This window comes from Furipterus horrens, unplaced genomic scaffold (assembly GCF_987537825.1).
Source record: "Furipterus horrens unplaced genomic scaffold, mFurHor1.1.pri manual_scaffold_3, whole genome shotgun sequence".
Classification (NCBI taxonomy): domain Eukaryota; kingdom Metazoa; phylum Chordata; class Mammalia; order Chiroptera; family Furipteridae; genus Furipterus; species Furipterus horrens.
The window spans coordinates 48,135,443-48,151,036 of record NW_028327173.1 but is presented as its reverse complement, the minus strand read 5'-3'; the positions used below and the strand labels follow the sequence as shown (position 1 = coordinate 48,151,036).

General features: G+C 37.4%; 1 protein-coding gene across 1 annotated transcript in view; it reads right to left on the bottom strand.

Moving 5' to 3' along the window:
- SGIP1 (SH3GL interacting endocytic adaptor 1) overlaps positions 1–15,594 on the bottom strand; it is a 119,184-nt gene that overhangs the window by 78,170 nt on the left and 25,420 nt on the right. The window contains exons 5-7 of the mRNA XM_090268276.1: positions 15,046–15,102; positions 12,141–12,195; positions 11,263–11,438 (exon numbers count right to left, since the gene is read on the bottom strand). Of these exons, the coding sequence (XP_090124402.1) occupies positions 11,263–11,438; positions 12,141–12,195; positions 15,046–15,102 (288 nt within the window). The remainder of the gene's footprint in view (positions 1–11,262; positions 11,439–12,140; positions 12,196–15,045; positions 15,103–15,594) is intronic.

The window sequence follows — 15,594 nt, the reverse complement described above, 5'->3', positions numbered from 1 at the left end:
TGCTTGCACTGAGATGTTAAGACGGGCTTTGAGACATGAGTTGCCGATCTTCCAGATGGCTGGCCTCTGAATAAATCTCTCTCCTTTACAACAGCACCTGGCTCTCGAGTACTGGCCTTCAACATGGCAGGCAGCTGGGCCTGCATTCGGTTACGGTCGTGGCACCGCTTTGCAGAAACATTGGTGGAGAACTCTGTGATCAGGTCTCTAGGGTGAAACTTTCTTCTATAATAAAAGCTAAATCTTTAGAAGAACTGAGGGTCAAGATAGGGGCCACATCTTGGTGTTGCTTTCAGACCCAGACCCTTGGTAAGTAGCACAGATAAAGTAAAATGATTAAGATACAGGTTCTCAATCTATAGACCAAAAGAATTTTGAGATTAAAATCAAATAGATTTAAAGAGATTGTCATGGTTGAGAGAGGAGCATGAGCTTTTTATATACTTAAATTAGCTTAACCCCTATTTTATGAATGCCTGTGAGCAAGTTACACTGTGCCTCAATTCCACAATTTGTAGAGCAGTGATGATTGCTCCTTTATTGAATTGTAAGGATTAAACGAGAAGGTGATATTGACAACTTACATATATTGAGAACTTACTGTTATTGTTTTACCTTATGTGGTTGGTGTCATTGCTAGCTTTATTTATCAATGAGGAAAACCAGGCTCAGAACAGCTCCTAGGTCACATAGTTACAAAGGAATGGAGCTGGGACTCAATGTCAGATTTCTAACACCAGAGAGACTGCCTGGTTAAGGGTGGGCTCATGGTACAGCCCAAGTCCCCTAAACAGATCAAACTCACTTTCCGGGCCTTACCAGGATTGGGATCTAGAAACAACAGAGCTAAAAACTCATAGCTCATAGACCCTGGAAAATAATCTCAGATCTTTCCAATGAAAAGAGCTAAATAGATCCTGCCTATCTATCACAGCAGGTCTCAAAAAAAAAAAAAAAAAAAAAGAGCTTTTCAGAGAGTAAGTTTGTATTTCTAGGCATGATTTCAAATCTTGGAATTAAACATTGATTTTAAGGTATATTTCTCAGCCTTTTTCTAGAATTAAATGCATATTATTTAGTTAGAATCAGAGTAATAAGCATGAATACACAAATGATATGGCACCTCTCTTCCCCATACCTTTCCATTTGGCTACATGATAGTTACATCATCTTTATTCAATATATTATTTTGGTTTAATTGTTAGCAGCTTGGCTTAAGGGTTTCTTCAGAATGTTAAACAAACAAACAAAATGACAGGCCAAGATAATTCTCTTTTTTAAAATGAGCTAATAGCATCAGAGTTAATTTTTAACAATGGAAAAGATAATAAAAGCACTGGTAGAAGATGTATTCCCCCACATATACTAATACTTAGAGTAAATTTTTGAATTGGACAAAACTTATACCTAAAATATAACATTGGATCATCTCTAAGTACAGGGATATCCTTATCCCAGGGCCTGAGAAAATGTAATTCACAAACCTTGTTGAGAAGCAGCTCATCCTTACGATCAACAGCTTTCCAAGGATCACGTAGACCCCTGCTCTCTGCAGTTGGAAAATCTCTCTCTGGCTGCAATGACCCCAAATCACTTTCTAATGCAAGTAGTCATTCAAGAATGTTTGGTCTTGTTAAGAACCTACATTTCTGTATGAGTGGCTAGAAATCAGCAACATTTAAAACTGAATTCTGTTTAGACCCAGAGCCAAAGCTAACAGAGGTGAATGAAGGAAATATACACTGGAGTTTCAATGATCCTTACATGGAAGTTTTGTGCTATAAACACATTCCTGCCTCTCAACAAGGAACTGAGTTGCCATAGTAATTTTTGACATCCAGCTTTATAGAGTGGGATCAAGAAACAAAAAGCCAGGTCTGATATGTAAGCCTTTTAAGAGTCTATAATCATTTAGCCTTAATAATATAATGGCTGCATTTTAAATCTTTATATTTCAACTAATGAGATTTTATTATAAATATAACTACTTCCTATCTGTTCTTTATGACTAGTCATAACAAGGAACAAAAGGGTTATTTATTCATTTATTAAATGACTAACATATTTATTGATCACCTAATAAAGACCAGAAACTATTCTAGGCACATTAGTGAACAAACAATAGGAACAATAGACAAAAAAGCTCCAATGAAGTTATTTTGGGAAGTAGGGGAAGTAGACAGATAATAAATATAATAAATATGCAAGGTATTTGGTATTGAAATAGTAAATGCAATTTTAAAAAGTAGAGCAAGTAAAAAGGTTTGGAAATGATAACACAGAGAGTTTTGCGATGTTAAATGAGGTAGTCAGGTTTGGGCCTCATGGAGAAGGTGACCTGATCATACACCTGAAGTTGAGAGGGAAGTCACAATGTAGCTACTTGGGGGCAGAGGGCACAGCCAGGGAGCCCTGGGGTAGTACAATGAGAAGGAAGAGTGGCAGATGTTACTCTGGGGACTAAGGGTGTCCCCACCATGAAGGTTTGAAGGCCCCTGTAAAGACTTGGCTCTACTCTGTTCCAATGCAGCTTATAGCTGTTATTTATTGGGAATTATCAATTGTGGATGTTCAGTAACTGTGGTTGCTGAGAAGAAACACAGATGAATCGGATAAAATAGTATCACCAGACAATGCTCGGACGTGACACGTGCTGTCATTTGTTATTATTCTTTGGAAGCGCATTTTGATACCCTATGTACCATGTTAACAAAATGAAATAAAGGTGGGCTTCAAATAAGTTAGGAGGTGGAAAGGGAGCTCAGTTTGGCAAAACAGAATGAGACCAGTCCATCTTGCCCTCCGTCATGTTGGCCACTTTGGAACAAGAGGTTCAGACTGGGGTTTGTGGCTCTGAACCACTGCTGTGCTGGTAGCTGATTCAAAACAATAGTTCCTAAGGCCTGTGGGCAGTGGGCGGCTGTCCTTTAGACAGAGATAAAAGACAGAAAAAAACTTCACCTTAATTCTGTTTAAAAATAAAATTTTCCCCAGTGCTGAGGGAACGTTTTTCTGACATAATTAATGTGAGTGATTCACACTCTAAGATTTTTTTCTAAAACAATTAAAAAGTACATTCATTGCTACAGATTATTTTTGGCACAAAAAAACTTTTTTCAAAGGATAAAGGGATAGATACACTTTTTTTATACTGTAATACTTATTTTTATACTATAATTCATACATTTATAGAAACTGCTTAGTATAAAAACTACTTATATATATAATAGTATAAGAAAGACAATAAAGTATTTACCCTTTATTCTCAGGGTCACCTGAGACTTTAGATGAAAAAACAGACATCTCACTAGGAAGAGAATTATGACAGAAAGCTAGCGCCCACAAAAAGAATACATTCATAAACTTAAAACACCATGTAAACTGTAAGAGAAGAAACGGAATTATTGCTCATATTTTTCATCAGTTTGATAATGGAGAAAAACTTGTTTGCATCAAAGGGGAAAAAATAAAAAAAATTCAGAACCATAAATTTGCTCTTTCTATAAAATAGTACGAGGGATATAAGTTGCATTATATCACAGTGAAACACCAAGTTTCATTTAATTTCCCACAGGGAAGAGCATCCATTCATCCAACTACACAAGCGTTTTCTGAGTACCTACTAGATGCCATTCAGTGTTGTAGGCTCCTGAGGTAAGGCCCCATTGAGGAAGGAGTAAGAACCTACAACCTCTGGGTGAAGGATTAGTTGTCATAAACCCACATTTCCTGAATTGTTCAGAAATGATGCTTCTGTTGCACACTTATTTTCCAAATTGATTGCTTCTTTACAGAGCCTATTCTACCCTGATTATGGCCATTAGCTAATAAAAATAGTTTTAAATTCTAAACTCTGTCCCAGTAGAACTAATACAACCGAGGCAGATGACCTTAAAGATATTTTTTAAATTAGTGTTTTTTGGGTGTAATTAAAAGCATATAATTCTTGAATTTGCTACCTCAGGTTGAGGATAACCTAACATTTTGTGTTTCAATATTGTGGGTATATTGTTTCATTCAATTAGACTTTAAGTTGGTAACAGAAATTGAGAGTTTACAGTCTTTAACCCTGGTGATCATATTTCTGGAACCACCAACCAAAGTAGGTTGTCTGAGACAGTAGAACAGAATTAAAAGAATTTGGAGTTATGCAAGGAAATTTTTTTACACCTCACAAAGGGAAGCAATATACCACATACTTAGAGGGTACAACCGATATTAATTAGAGAAAGAATGACAAAGGCAATCCAGGTTGAATTCATAGTCTACCATTTTCAAGGATATCAAAATGTAAAACAACTCAGTGATTTATTCTTACCAGAGAAGAGTGGGCATGAGGGGTGGGGGGAACAAGGAAATGAAAGTAACAGAATTCCCCAGAGAAAAATAATTAGTAATGAAGGAAAGAAAAACACATATCAGATATGAAACTAATTCATCTGCAGGTAGTCCATGGCTTATTATAATGCAGGAAAGAGAACAATACATTTTGGAAAAAGTCCCACTCATTTCCCCATCTATCTTTCTCTATAAAACCTGGAAAAAGTTACATCTCACATGCCAACACTGGATGATTTTGGTCAGGCTGTCTGCTGCGCTGTCTAGAGGCTTCTCAGACTGCACCTGGGATCTGGGATGTAGTTGTAATGTCTGCTAAGGGTCTGGAAGGAGGAGTGACAGCTTATATGTCCGGTGATTGATATCCTTGGTCTAGACCCAACTCAAATGATGTTTGCCCTGTGGAGCTCTCCTTGATGAGCAGAACCCAAGCTGAGCCTCTTCCCTCTAAGTATCTGCACTTGAGGCCTGAGCTGAGCACTTAGCATCAGAATGCACACAATCTTTAGCCTCCCCTAGTACCACACAGCGTTTCTGCCAGGAGCAAATGCTGGAGTTCTCCTCCCCCACTGATGACTCTGTTTTTACTGAACTCAATGGGTTGCTGAACCTTCTGCCAAAGTGAGGAAAGGAAAGGGGGTGGCGTTACCAAGCAGCAGCAAAATCATGGATTTTACTCTCTGACAGGCTAATTTTGGGGGGTGGGAGGGTGAGTGGGCCACCTGGAATGGGCACAAAGCACCAGACTGTCTCCAGTTCAAAGCTGTCTCTTCCTCCCCATATTTTTTGATTAAATAACTCTGTTACGGCTTGCAAATCTCCAGGAACAAGAGTAAACTAATTGCTTCATCATAACTCCTTGTCAAATTCATTCCTTGTGTCCCTGGATTGTACAGGCGATGGGAGGAGGCTGGGCTTACGTGCTTGGAGAGGTCAACACCTACTCTCACAGCATTTTTATCAGCCCTCTTTGACTTTGCGCAAGACCTCTCTTGCTATTTTTATCTCTCTGCCTCCCACAAGTTTCTTAATTTAAGGAAAAGGAAAGCAGAGCTGAAAAGACAACTGATACTTTATAGGGCCTAAACTGGGCATTTTGCAACGTTAGCTCATGTCATCTTTACATCAATCCTGAGAAGGTAGATATTCTCGTTCCCATTTTACAGGCTGCACGTTAAGGAACCTGCCCATGGACACAGAGAGAATAAGATACAGACTCAAAAGCCTGTGTTCTTCCAATATTACAATGTGCTTCAAAGAAATGTTCTCTTTATTGGTCCCCTTGCTGTGTCCTCAACCTGCTTCCCACAGAAACTCAGGCTAGAAACACAGTAGAGTTTAAAGCTGAGATAGGCATCCCAACAAGCAGCTCATGAGGCAGGTAGGTGTTATTCCCATTTTAGACATGAAGGTTCTGAGACTCAAACAGGTTTGAGAAACTTTTCTAAGCAAGCCTGTTGGCAAGAGGTTGAGTTCAGGTCTATCAGATTAACGTCTTTCCTACTATATGCCAGTTTTCTCAGCAGATAAATACAATGTTTCTATTTGTGTTTAAAAAAATATTAATCACAAATGTTCAGTATGGAAAAAAAAAAAAAAAACCTGACTTAAAACTAGTTCATCTAAAAGGCCAATCAGATCTGGTTCAGAATTAAAGTCTAAGATAGGCTGGAGAGCTCAAACTCCTTTAACAACATTCGAGCTTTGACATGCAAATATATATAATCTAGGACAGGAAGACACAGAATGCTTTCAGGGAAGGAGACTTGAAATGGGGAAGCAAAGCCATACATAACCCTCAATAAGGGCAAAAAGTTAAATTAAATATAAATAAATAAATATTTTTGTCAACTTGACTGGCATGGGATATTCAGGTTAAAAATTATTTCTCTATATGTGTCTGTGAGGGTGTTCCTGATGAGATTTAGCATTTGAATTGGCATACAACGACTTGGATGAGCATTATCCAATCTATTGAAGGCCTGAACACAACACAAGGCAGAGAGAAAGGATGGATTCACCTCCTTTTCCTGTCTCACTGTTTGAGATGGAACATCTTATCTCCTGTCCTCAGACCGGGATTCAAACCACCAGCCACGCTGGTTCTCAGGCTTTTGGACTCAGACAGAATTACACCACCAGCTCTTCTGGGTCTCTTGTTTGTGGACAGCACATTGTGGGATTAATCAGCCTCCACAATTGTGTGAGCCAGTCTCTCGTAACAAATCTCTTAATATATATGTATGCATATATACATATATCTTGTTTCTCTGAAAAACTCTAACACAACTAGTAATAAAGAAATGAACAATTTCAAAGTACCAGTTATGTATCAGGTACTGTTTAGGATCTTCTGTGTGCTTTGTTGATTCAGTCATTTACTGAGTAACCATCTGAACGCCTAATGTGTGCCATGCACTTGTTATAAGCTAGCAAGGGGGCAACAAGTCAAAAAGGACTTGACCCTACCAGAGACCAAAAGTAATCTGCACAAAATTTCCATAAGAATTGTTATCGTCCTCACTTTACAGAAGAGGAATAGAGGCTCAGAACAATTATGGGGCCTATCTAAGGCTACACAGATAGAACATGGCAGACCTGGGTCTGGTGCCCAGGCCTGTCTGAGTCCATGGGTTATGTTTTCTCTTTACTGTACAGCTGCTTTCTATTAACCCCAAATTCTAGAACAAATTTTGTAAGCAGGTGGCCACAAAGCACTTGGAAAAGAAGGTGGTAATCCTAGGTGCCAATGCAAAGAAATAGTCAAACTGAATGGCAAAAGAAAGCCTTCACTGTCTCATGGGTTTTCTGGTCTAGCAAAGCTGCAGAAACTCCATGTATCTCCAATGCAGGGTTGTGAATAATGACATTTTCATCACTGGTCAGAACAAAATGGAAATATGTGGCCAGGATGAGGGTGAATCATTGTATGATGAATGAGGGGGGCTGAAGTGAGTAAAACTAGATGGTAGTGACATGCCACAGTGCTTTGTCCTTGGTCTGCTCCCATTCATGTATTTATTCACTCCCTCCCTCCCTCCCTCACTCATACACATGCACACAAGCATTTACTGAGTGACAATGGTAAAGGCTCTATGTTAGTCAGATACAGGGGGTTTGCAGGGGACCCCAAAATGTGCCACATAGATTTCTCTTCAAAAGGGCTTCTCACACCACCCACTTAGAGTGCTACTGGAAGACAACCTTCAACTGCTCAGTTTGGAATCTGCCTCAACTGCAAGGTCATGTCCAAGGTCATGCCCCTTCTTAGCCTGCCCATATGGGAGTTTCAATTGTTGTAATAGTATAAACATTATTCATCTTAGTCAAACTCAGGTCTAACTGTGAAGGTGCATTCCAGCTCTGGAGCTCCCCATGTGATCAATTCAGCTTAACTTCTCCCTCTGCCTGTCCTACCCCACAGGTGTTGAAAACAAGGTCATTCCTTAATAAACACTCTGCACATTAAACTTAAGTTTCAAGTTGGAATCAGTCTGCTTCATGGAAAACCCACTGAAGAAATGAGGGGCTTTTTACTTTGTTCATCCCCTAAAGAGCACAACTACAACCAAGGACACAAGTGACACAGATAGCATTTGGGTTTAATAAGTTTTTCAACAGTGATACAGCCTGCCTCAAAAAGCACTAAACTTGGTAAGATAGAGGGAGCATTAGAGCTCTTGGAAGGGCCTTTATCAACAGAAAAAGTTGGTATTTTAATTAAGTTTGTTTTTGTTTATCCTGATGCTGGTTAGCACACAGCACAGCATCACTGGTATTTATACTAGTAATTAGAAAATTTTAAAAGAAAACCCCCTAGATTTTAGAAATACTTTGAAGGTTAATGGGAAAATAATTCCACTTCTTAATGAATTTCAAAAGCAATCTGAGATTATTTAAGACAGTAGCAAAAACTGTCAATGTCTACCACTAATCTCCAATATCCAACTCCTCTGTCTTTTAGTAACAGAATACTGAATTTTAACTGGTAACATGTTTATCCAGCCAAAGACTACATTTCCCAGAGTCCCTTTTAGCTAATGTGACCATGTGACTAAATTATGTCTAATGGGATCTGAGTAGTGGTGATGGCTACAACTTCTGAGTTAAACCCTTAAAGAAAAGCACTTGCCTTTATTTTCTATTTCCTCTATCCCAAAGCTGGAACATGGAGGGGATTGATGGTGCTGGGGTAGCAGCACCCTAGAAAAGGTGGAGCAATAATACAGAAAGTCCCTGGGTTCTTGAATGATCCCTGGAGTAGGACTTTATTACTGATCTGGACTATCAGCTTTGACTTTTATATGGGAGAGAAATAAACCACATATTCTGTTTAAGTCACCACTGCTTTGTTAAAGTATCTATACCAATATTCTGATTGTAAAGATGCCAAGTCAACAACTAAAACTTGGGTGATTTTCAGCCTTTGCTCTAGCAGCATGGTATCTTGCCAGGAAACTACATCATGATAAGAATAGAAACTAACTTCTTTTACATGTTGAGTTTATCTTAAAATTCTTTAAAAAGAAATAGAAATCCAACATAAACCATAGTTATGAATAGCTTACAATTTCAAGTTTCCTCTATTTCTATTAGTGTATGTAATACCTGATGTTTTTGTAGAATAAGAACCCATAGACTAAATGAAATATTCTGATATATCATTAACTGGTATAGGCTGTATTTCTCTTCTTATAACTGAATTAAGTGTATATATATAAATATTCTGATTGTTTTAGTGGGAACATCTAAAGTTGTACAACTTATTTCCCATTTCTATCATGGTACTAACTGAATTACAGAAGGTTATTGCTACATCTCTGGTTTTGGAGATAATGTACTGGATATGTGAAATACAGGCACATATGGATTCTCTAGATGAGAATAAAGATTCTAAAGTTAAGAATATGTGTTTAGTTACATTGTCCCTTTATACCTATGTATATCCAGAAACATGCTTATATTTTCCAAAGGTAGCAATAACAGCCCATTCTCCTATACTAAATACAAAACGTCAAAAATATTTGCAAATCATAGTAATAGCAAAGCCAGATTCTCACATTAGAGAGGACAGCTGCGGATGCAAGGGTGGTGGTGAGAGGGGAATCCTAGGGTCTTTTGGTTTATGGTGTTGCTGGTATGCACAAACAGCTTAACGCTGTCATTACTTTTTCTGAGTGTCTCCACTTTATTTTCACACTGCTTTCCCTAACATCTTTTCATCAGACTCTTCACCACATCATGCCAATATATCACCTTTAAAAGAGGTGTTGGGAGAGCTCAGAGGAAGCAGCCACTCTTCTGGCTGCATCCTCAGAAGGATTCCTGGTTGGAGGAGTATCTAGCAGATGACTCGGGCACACATATTCTTTTTGATAAAGGGCATTTCTTCTTTCCTAGATTCAACTAGCTTTCAGCATATACCTACCATGTATCTGGCTGTTCTAGTAAGTTTTATTTCATATAAATTTGTTCATTTAATCCTGTGAACTTTCCTTTTACACTTATCCCAGGAAGCTTCCAAATACCCACTATGTTTATTACACCCCACAGGGAAGTGGATATAAGTTGGTTTCAGGTAATGAAATAGATTTTTACAATTAATAAAAAAAGATTCAGTAAGTGAGAAATGACGTGAAAGAAGTCAACTGAAAGTGAAAGTATGTGCATTTAAAACACTCCCATTACTGGAAATCACTAGTATTACATACCAATAGGTCAGTATTACACACTAGTATATGAGTTTAAAATTTGTACCTTCCGAGCACCAGGGAAAGAAAACTAATATACTTCATGTCTTTCTTTTTAAAGACATCTTAAGATAACAAATAAACATATGATTAAAAATTACCTGAAATATCATTTGCTGTCATTGACTACTATTAGTGATCCTTTCGGTCGTCACTAACAGTAGCAATAAAGGTCATTATAAAAACACTAAGCACCGAAGAAGGTGTCATTATAGACTTTATTCATCCCAAACAGGCATCTATCAAAGGATAGATGATCACAACTCCTTTAGAAAGGTTAGTTGGGATATTTCCAGAAGCATCACAAAAGTGGTTCAGCATTTATTAACTACTTCATTAGGGGGAATGCTGTAGGGAGATCACATCTCTCCGAAGAAGATGCCAAGAATATATTAGCTGCCAGTTTGAGACCTTCAGCTGCTCTTCACAACTATTTTTAGAAAACAATTGTAGCATTTATCAAACGACAAAGAGAAAATACTGTAAATGTTATAACTTAGAATTCAATAACTGAAGAAATTTAATAGATAGGAATTGGAGGAAGGAAGTATAAATTGTGGAAAAAATACCTATTTGAGTAAAACAAATAAGGAATACCTGTATTTGAGGTGCCTAAAAGATAAGAGTACTTAAGACAATTTGATAATAAAATATAATGAAGATTATGAGTTTTAATATAGTTTTAGACTATGATCTATGATATTATGGCAATATATTTTTGAAGCATAACAATTAAAATTTTTTAAGAAAAGTAATTTTCTTGGTTTTCTTCCCAGGAGTTTCCATATGTTATATCATAAAAATAGACACTAAGATATGTTTTTAAAAATCATTCTCAGTAAATATGTAAACTTTATATTGTTTTTAATTGCCTTAGAAGTAAGTTTAGATAATCTGGTTTTTTTTTCTTCTTTTGAAAATACTTTCAGGAGAGTAAGTAAAAAAGGAAATGTGGTCCTATGCATTTTTACCATTTTGAAAAGCACAAGAAATGCAATATAAAATGAACACAACTTTCTAAAGCTAGAATGAGCTGTTTAAGGTTTGTAGAGTTCATAAAATGGTGACCACATGCAGCCTTCAGTTTAAGGAGTTGCTGCTCTACTTAATGCATGCGGGCAGAACACAGCTCTCCATCCAACCTCACCCAAGCCTGACATAAAAAACCACTCACCACTGGTGACGGGGAAAGTGCAATGTTGCCTATCGATGCCTTCAGTTCATCTACTGTTGCAGCGTTCTTAAGAATGTCTTTAGATTGCAATGGCTTAATCTTGATATTAAATTTCTTGTGTGATTCTTCTTCCTCTTCTGATTCACTTGAAGAATAAAAGTGCTTTCCTTTGGTAGGTAGAACACAGTTAAAGATACATAACTCTTTTTTCTACTGGAAGGCAGTGATGAGTATAACACAAGAGTGATTGCACATAGAGGCAGCACAAATACCCTTAAGGTGACAAAAAATCAAAGAAAAACAAACAAATAAAAGAGTAAATCAGGGAAGGGTTAGAATTTATTCACCTTCCCTTAGATCATGATTAAGTATGTTGAATTTCAAGGAGCAGTAGTTATAATGTCCTACATTTTTGCTTCAGTTGGACATTTGGTGTGTCACATTCAGTACACACACTGACGAGCCCTCTATGGAGAGAGGAAAGTCATTTTAATGGACGATTTGTGATGAGTTTTAAGTGCTTCAGAGCGTGACCTGTTCTGCCCAGAGATTATTTGTGGGGAAAGCACAAGTAACAGCTATTTGCCAGTGTTGATAAATGACACTGTCACATCAGGTTTTGGCAGACAACCCAGCATCCACAATTTGCACAGTTGTTTTTCAGCATATTTTTCTCTTTTTCCTTCCTCTCTTCTATGAATAGATAAAGGCCAAATGCCTGCTTGTTAGTGATCAGGTTCTTCCCTGTGCTGTTTATTTAGCTCTAATATTATAGAACAGGACTTGGGAAGCTTGGGTTATTTCAACACCTTTTTAAAACCTGAATTTATAATACTGTTTAAACATTAAAATAAAAAATAAAAATAAAGAAAGGATATAGCCGGGTTCCTCAGGTCTGATGCTGTAGCCTTCTTCATCCAGCTCAGGAGAGTTCTATAAAATACAAAAGTGCACATAATGCAATTATTATCCTGGCAATAATCAAGGAATTATTCATTTTCCTTGTAGACCATTCTATTTAAGGATATAAACATGTCTCTTATTTTTGAAGGTAAGGATTTCAATTTTGGGCAGTGAATGCTCAGCAGTATATGTTTAAATATTTACTCAAGTATACTTGGGGAGTCTTACTGGGAAAAAAAAACTAGGAATCAACAATGGTCAATTAAAGGAAACATTTAGAGACAATTTATCATGAATTTTCTGTAAGCAAAGGACTCTGCTAAGCAACATGAAGGGATATAAAATGAAAATTATTTGTCCTTCGGAAAATTAAAATATTTTTTGGTATAAAAAACACAAGACATCAGCGATAGGAGTTTGAAGGAAAAGGAAATTAGTGAGGTTTGAAAGAACTGGGGATCTGCATGTGCCTTTTGGGAGAGGCAGAAGACAGAAGGGACTTGGTGAGAAAGAGTCTATATTGAGACCCCAAGGCAGAAACCGAGAGTATTATTCAGATGACATGTCTGGAAAGGTAGTGTCCAGTGGGAAGCAATGGGAAATAAGACCATGGGTGGCCAACAGGCTGGGGGGAGATTTCAGACTTGATATAACTACTCCAGCTTCTCAGTTAGGGGAGGACATGCTGAAAGGAGGACCTTAAGGTGTTTAGGGCATATACCTCAGGATAGACTGGGCACAGAAGAAAATGGAGAAATGAAAACTAATTCAAAATACTTGTAGTATGCCAGTAAGATGTGCTAAGAATATAGATAAAGTTACTGGTGGTGGGAAGGGATGAATCGAGGACATTTGGAAGGACAAATTGTTAGTTCTTGTTAATAGATATATTATACAGGAGAACAAGGAAAGGGAAGGTTCAGTAAAACTCCAAGGTTTCTACCCTCAAATCTTGGGAAATTGCTGGTGCTCCTGGCTGAACTAACTGTAATAGGAGACAACTAACATTTTTAGAAAGAAGACAGGAAAAGATAAAAGACAGTTTTCATGATTAGAATTAGCTATCATATTTTAGTTCCTATTATAAGCGCCATGACCCACACTTTATTTCATTGAACTGTCATGACAATCATATGTGGAAGGAATTATTCTATTCACCAAGAAGTAAATGAAGAGAAATCAGATGCCATTTCTCAAGGAATCTACCCAGCAAGTGGCAGACCTACTCCTTGACCCCAGGTATTTGAGACAAGACCTTAATGGGGGAGAGGGTGGGAAGAAGGCAAGGAAGAGTTCAAGCATGATCCTCTTGAAGATGAGGTGATAGGCCCGGAAGTTAGAGAGAGCAGAGCTGGAGAGAGATGTTGCAGTCTCTGAAGCAATACAGTGCCATGGCCATGGAGAGAAAAAAGGACCTGAATGCATGGAAAAGCCACTTTTGTTTATTGCTTCCCTCTTGTCCTTCTTCAATCCTCAGTTTACTTTTTCTTCTTTTTAAATACAAGTGTCTGAGAGGGAGGGATTGTTATTTTTTATTGTTAAAATAATTAATTAATCATTTATTTATTAAAAAAAAAAGAAGAAGAATATATGAAACGGTGAAATGGGAGAGCTTGTATGTATGAACCATGGGCATGAACTAGTGGGGGAGGATTGCTGGGGGAGGGGGTGCTGGGTGGAGGGGAGTAAAGGGGAAAAAATTGGAACTATTGTAACAATATAATCAATAAAATATACTTTTAAAAATAAATAAATAAACAAACAAACAAATAAATAAATAAATACAAGTGTACTGAAGGTCACTTCCCTGCTAAAAACTTGTCCCTGGCTTCTCACTGCACTCAGTGCCTCTGTGGAGCCCGCCAGTCCCTGCAGTGGCTCCTGATCCCCTCCCTAGCCCCAGGCTTGAGATACTCACCCTGATCCCCCTGGGCCACAAGGCATTCTTCCCATTGTTAACTTTTATAATTTGAATGCTGCAAGTCCCTGCACCCCCCACCCCACCTCCACCCCACTTCAGGGTCCTCATAAATGCCAGTCTCTCTGCCTGGAATTCTCTTCCCTCAGATGGTCAGCCAATGAACCCCAGCTTATACTTGAGGGCTTTGCTTCAAGGTCATATCCTCCCTGAGGTCATCCCTGCTCTTACCCTCTCCCTGCCAAAAGCAAGAGGATAGAATATATTAAGAATAAAACCCTTCTTATTACTTAGAGAAAACTGTATCTAATGTATTAACATAATTATAATAGCAATCCTATGTGGCCTTATTAGTTTTTAGGATTAAACAAATTTGAGAAAAGTTATTCTTCAGTTAAGCAGTTACATGCTGACCAGGGACAGCACCGGAGTTTGGAATTTGTGTGCTATGTGTGGGGGTAGTAAGTACAGTAGTAATTGATGAGTGATTTGGTATTTTAATGATCATACTTCTTGTCTGCTTAGAGTATCACATTCATACATATTTAAGAATTCTAGAAAATTATAACAAGAGTCTTGCTAGGTAGAAAGAATTTTTAAAAATTACCCTTTCTTAATATCTCATAGCTTCCCTTATAACATTATTTATGAGCAAATAATTAGTTCAGTCAATCCTTGCAACAACACGACAAAGTAACTATTGACTTAATTTTTACTGGCCAGCAAATAACTACCCCAAAGCCACATGCAGCTGACTTGTGGAGTGGCTAGGTCTTGAACCCATATCCAACAGCTTCTAGTGCTTTTAACCTCTATGTCATGTTAACTGTGCCAGGTACTTCCTGATGAGATAGCGAGCTTCACTTATTTCTATGCTCTATTTTTAATATAAGAATGCCTCAACTCATTTTCAAGTTCTGAAATACTTAATTAAAAAACAAAACAAAGCATCTGATACTCACGTATCTTTCCCAATCAATTTCTGCATAAAATCCATTTGGCGCCCCATTGCTTTTCTTCTGTAATAAATTTGAAAATAAATTCAGATGAGAAACATTTGAATGAAACAAAAAAGGAATAAAGAATACTTAACTCTTATCTTTATTTAGCAAGAGCTATCAAAATCCATGACTGGAAAGACAAATTAGAGCAGCCTATTAAGCAGCCACATTGGTGTAACTGAATGGTAAAGTGAGTTGCTATGATACTGCATAATAGGGCTTACATACTTATTTCATAAAAGACTGAAGGATACCTAAGCATAGGATGTTAACTACTAGCTGTTCAAATTTTATTCAGTTACCAAAGAATTAGAAGCACCTACATTATAATTGAATCCTCTATACCCTCAGGGGATAAAATCAGATATATATATAATATATATATTATATATATATATCTGAAAACATTTTGACTTCCATGTTGCTCTCATATACAAGTAATTCCAACATATCCAAAGAGTAGTCATGAAGTTGCTAACTAAGCTTTTAGTTTTTCTAATACTGACTCAA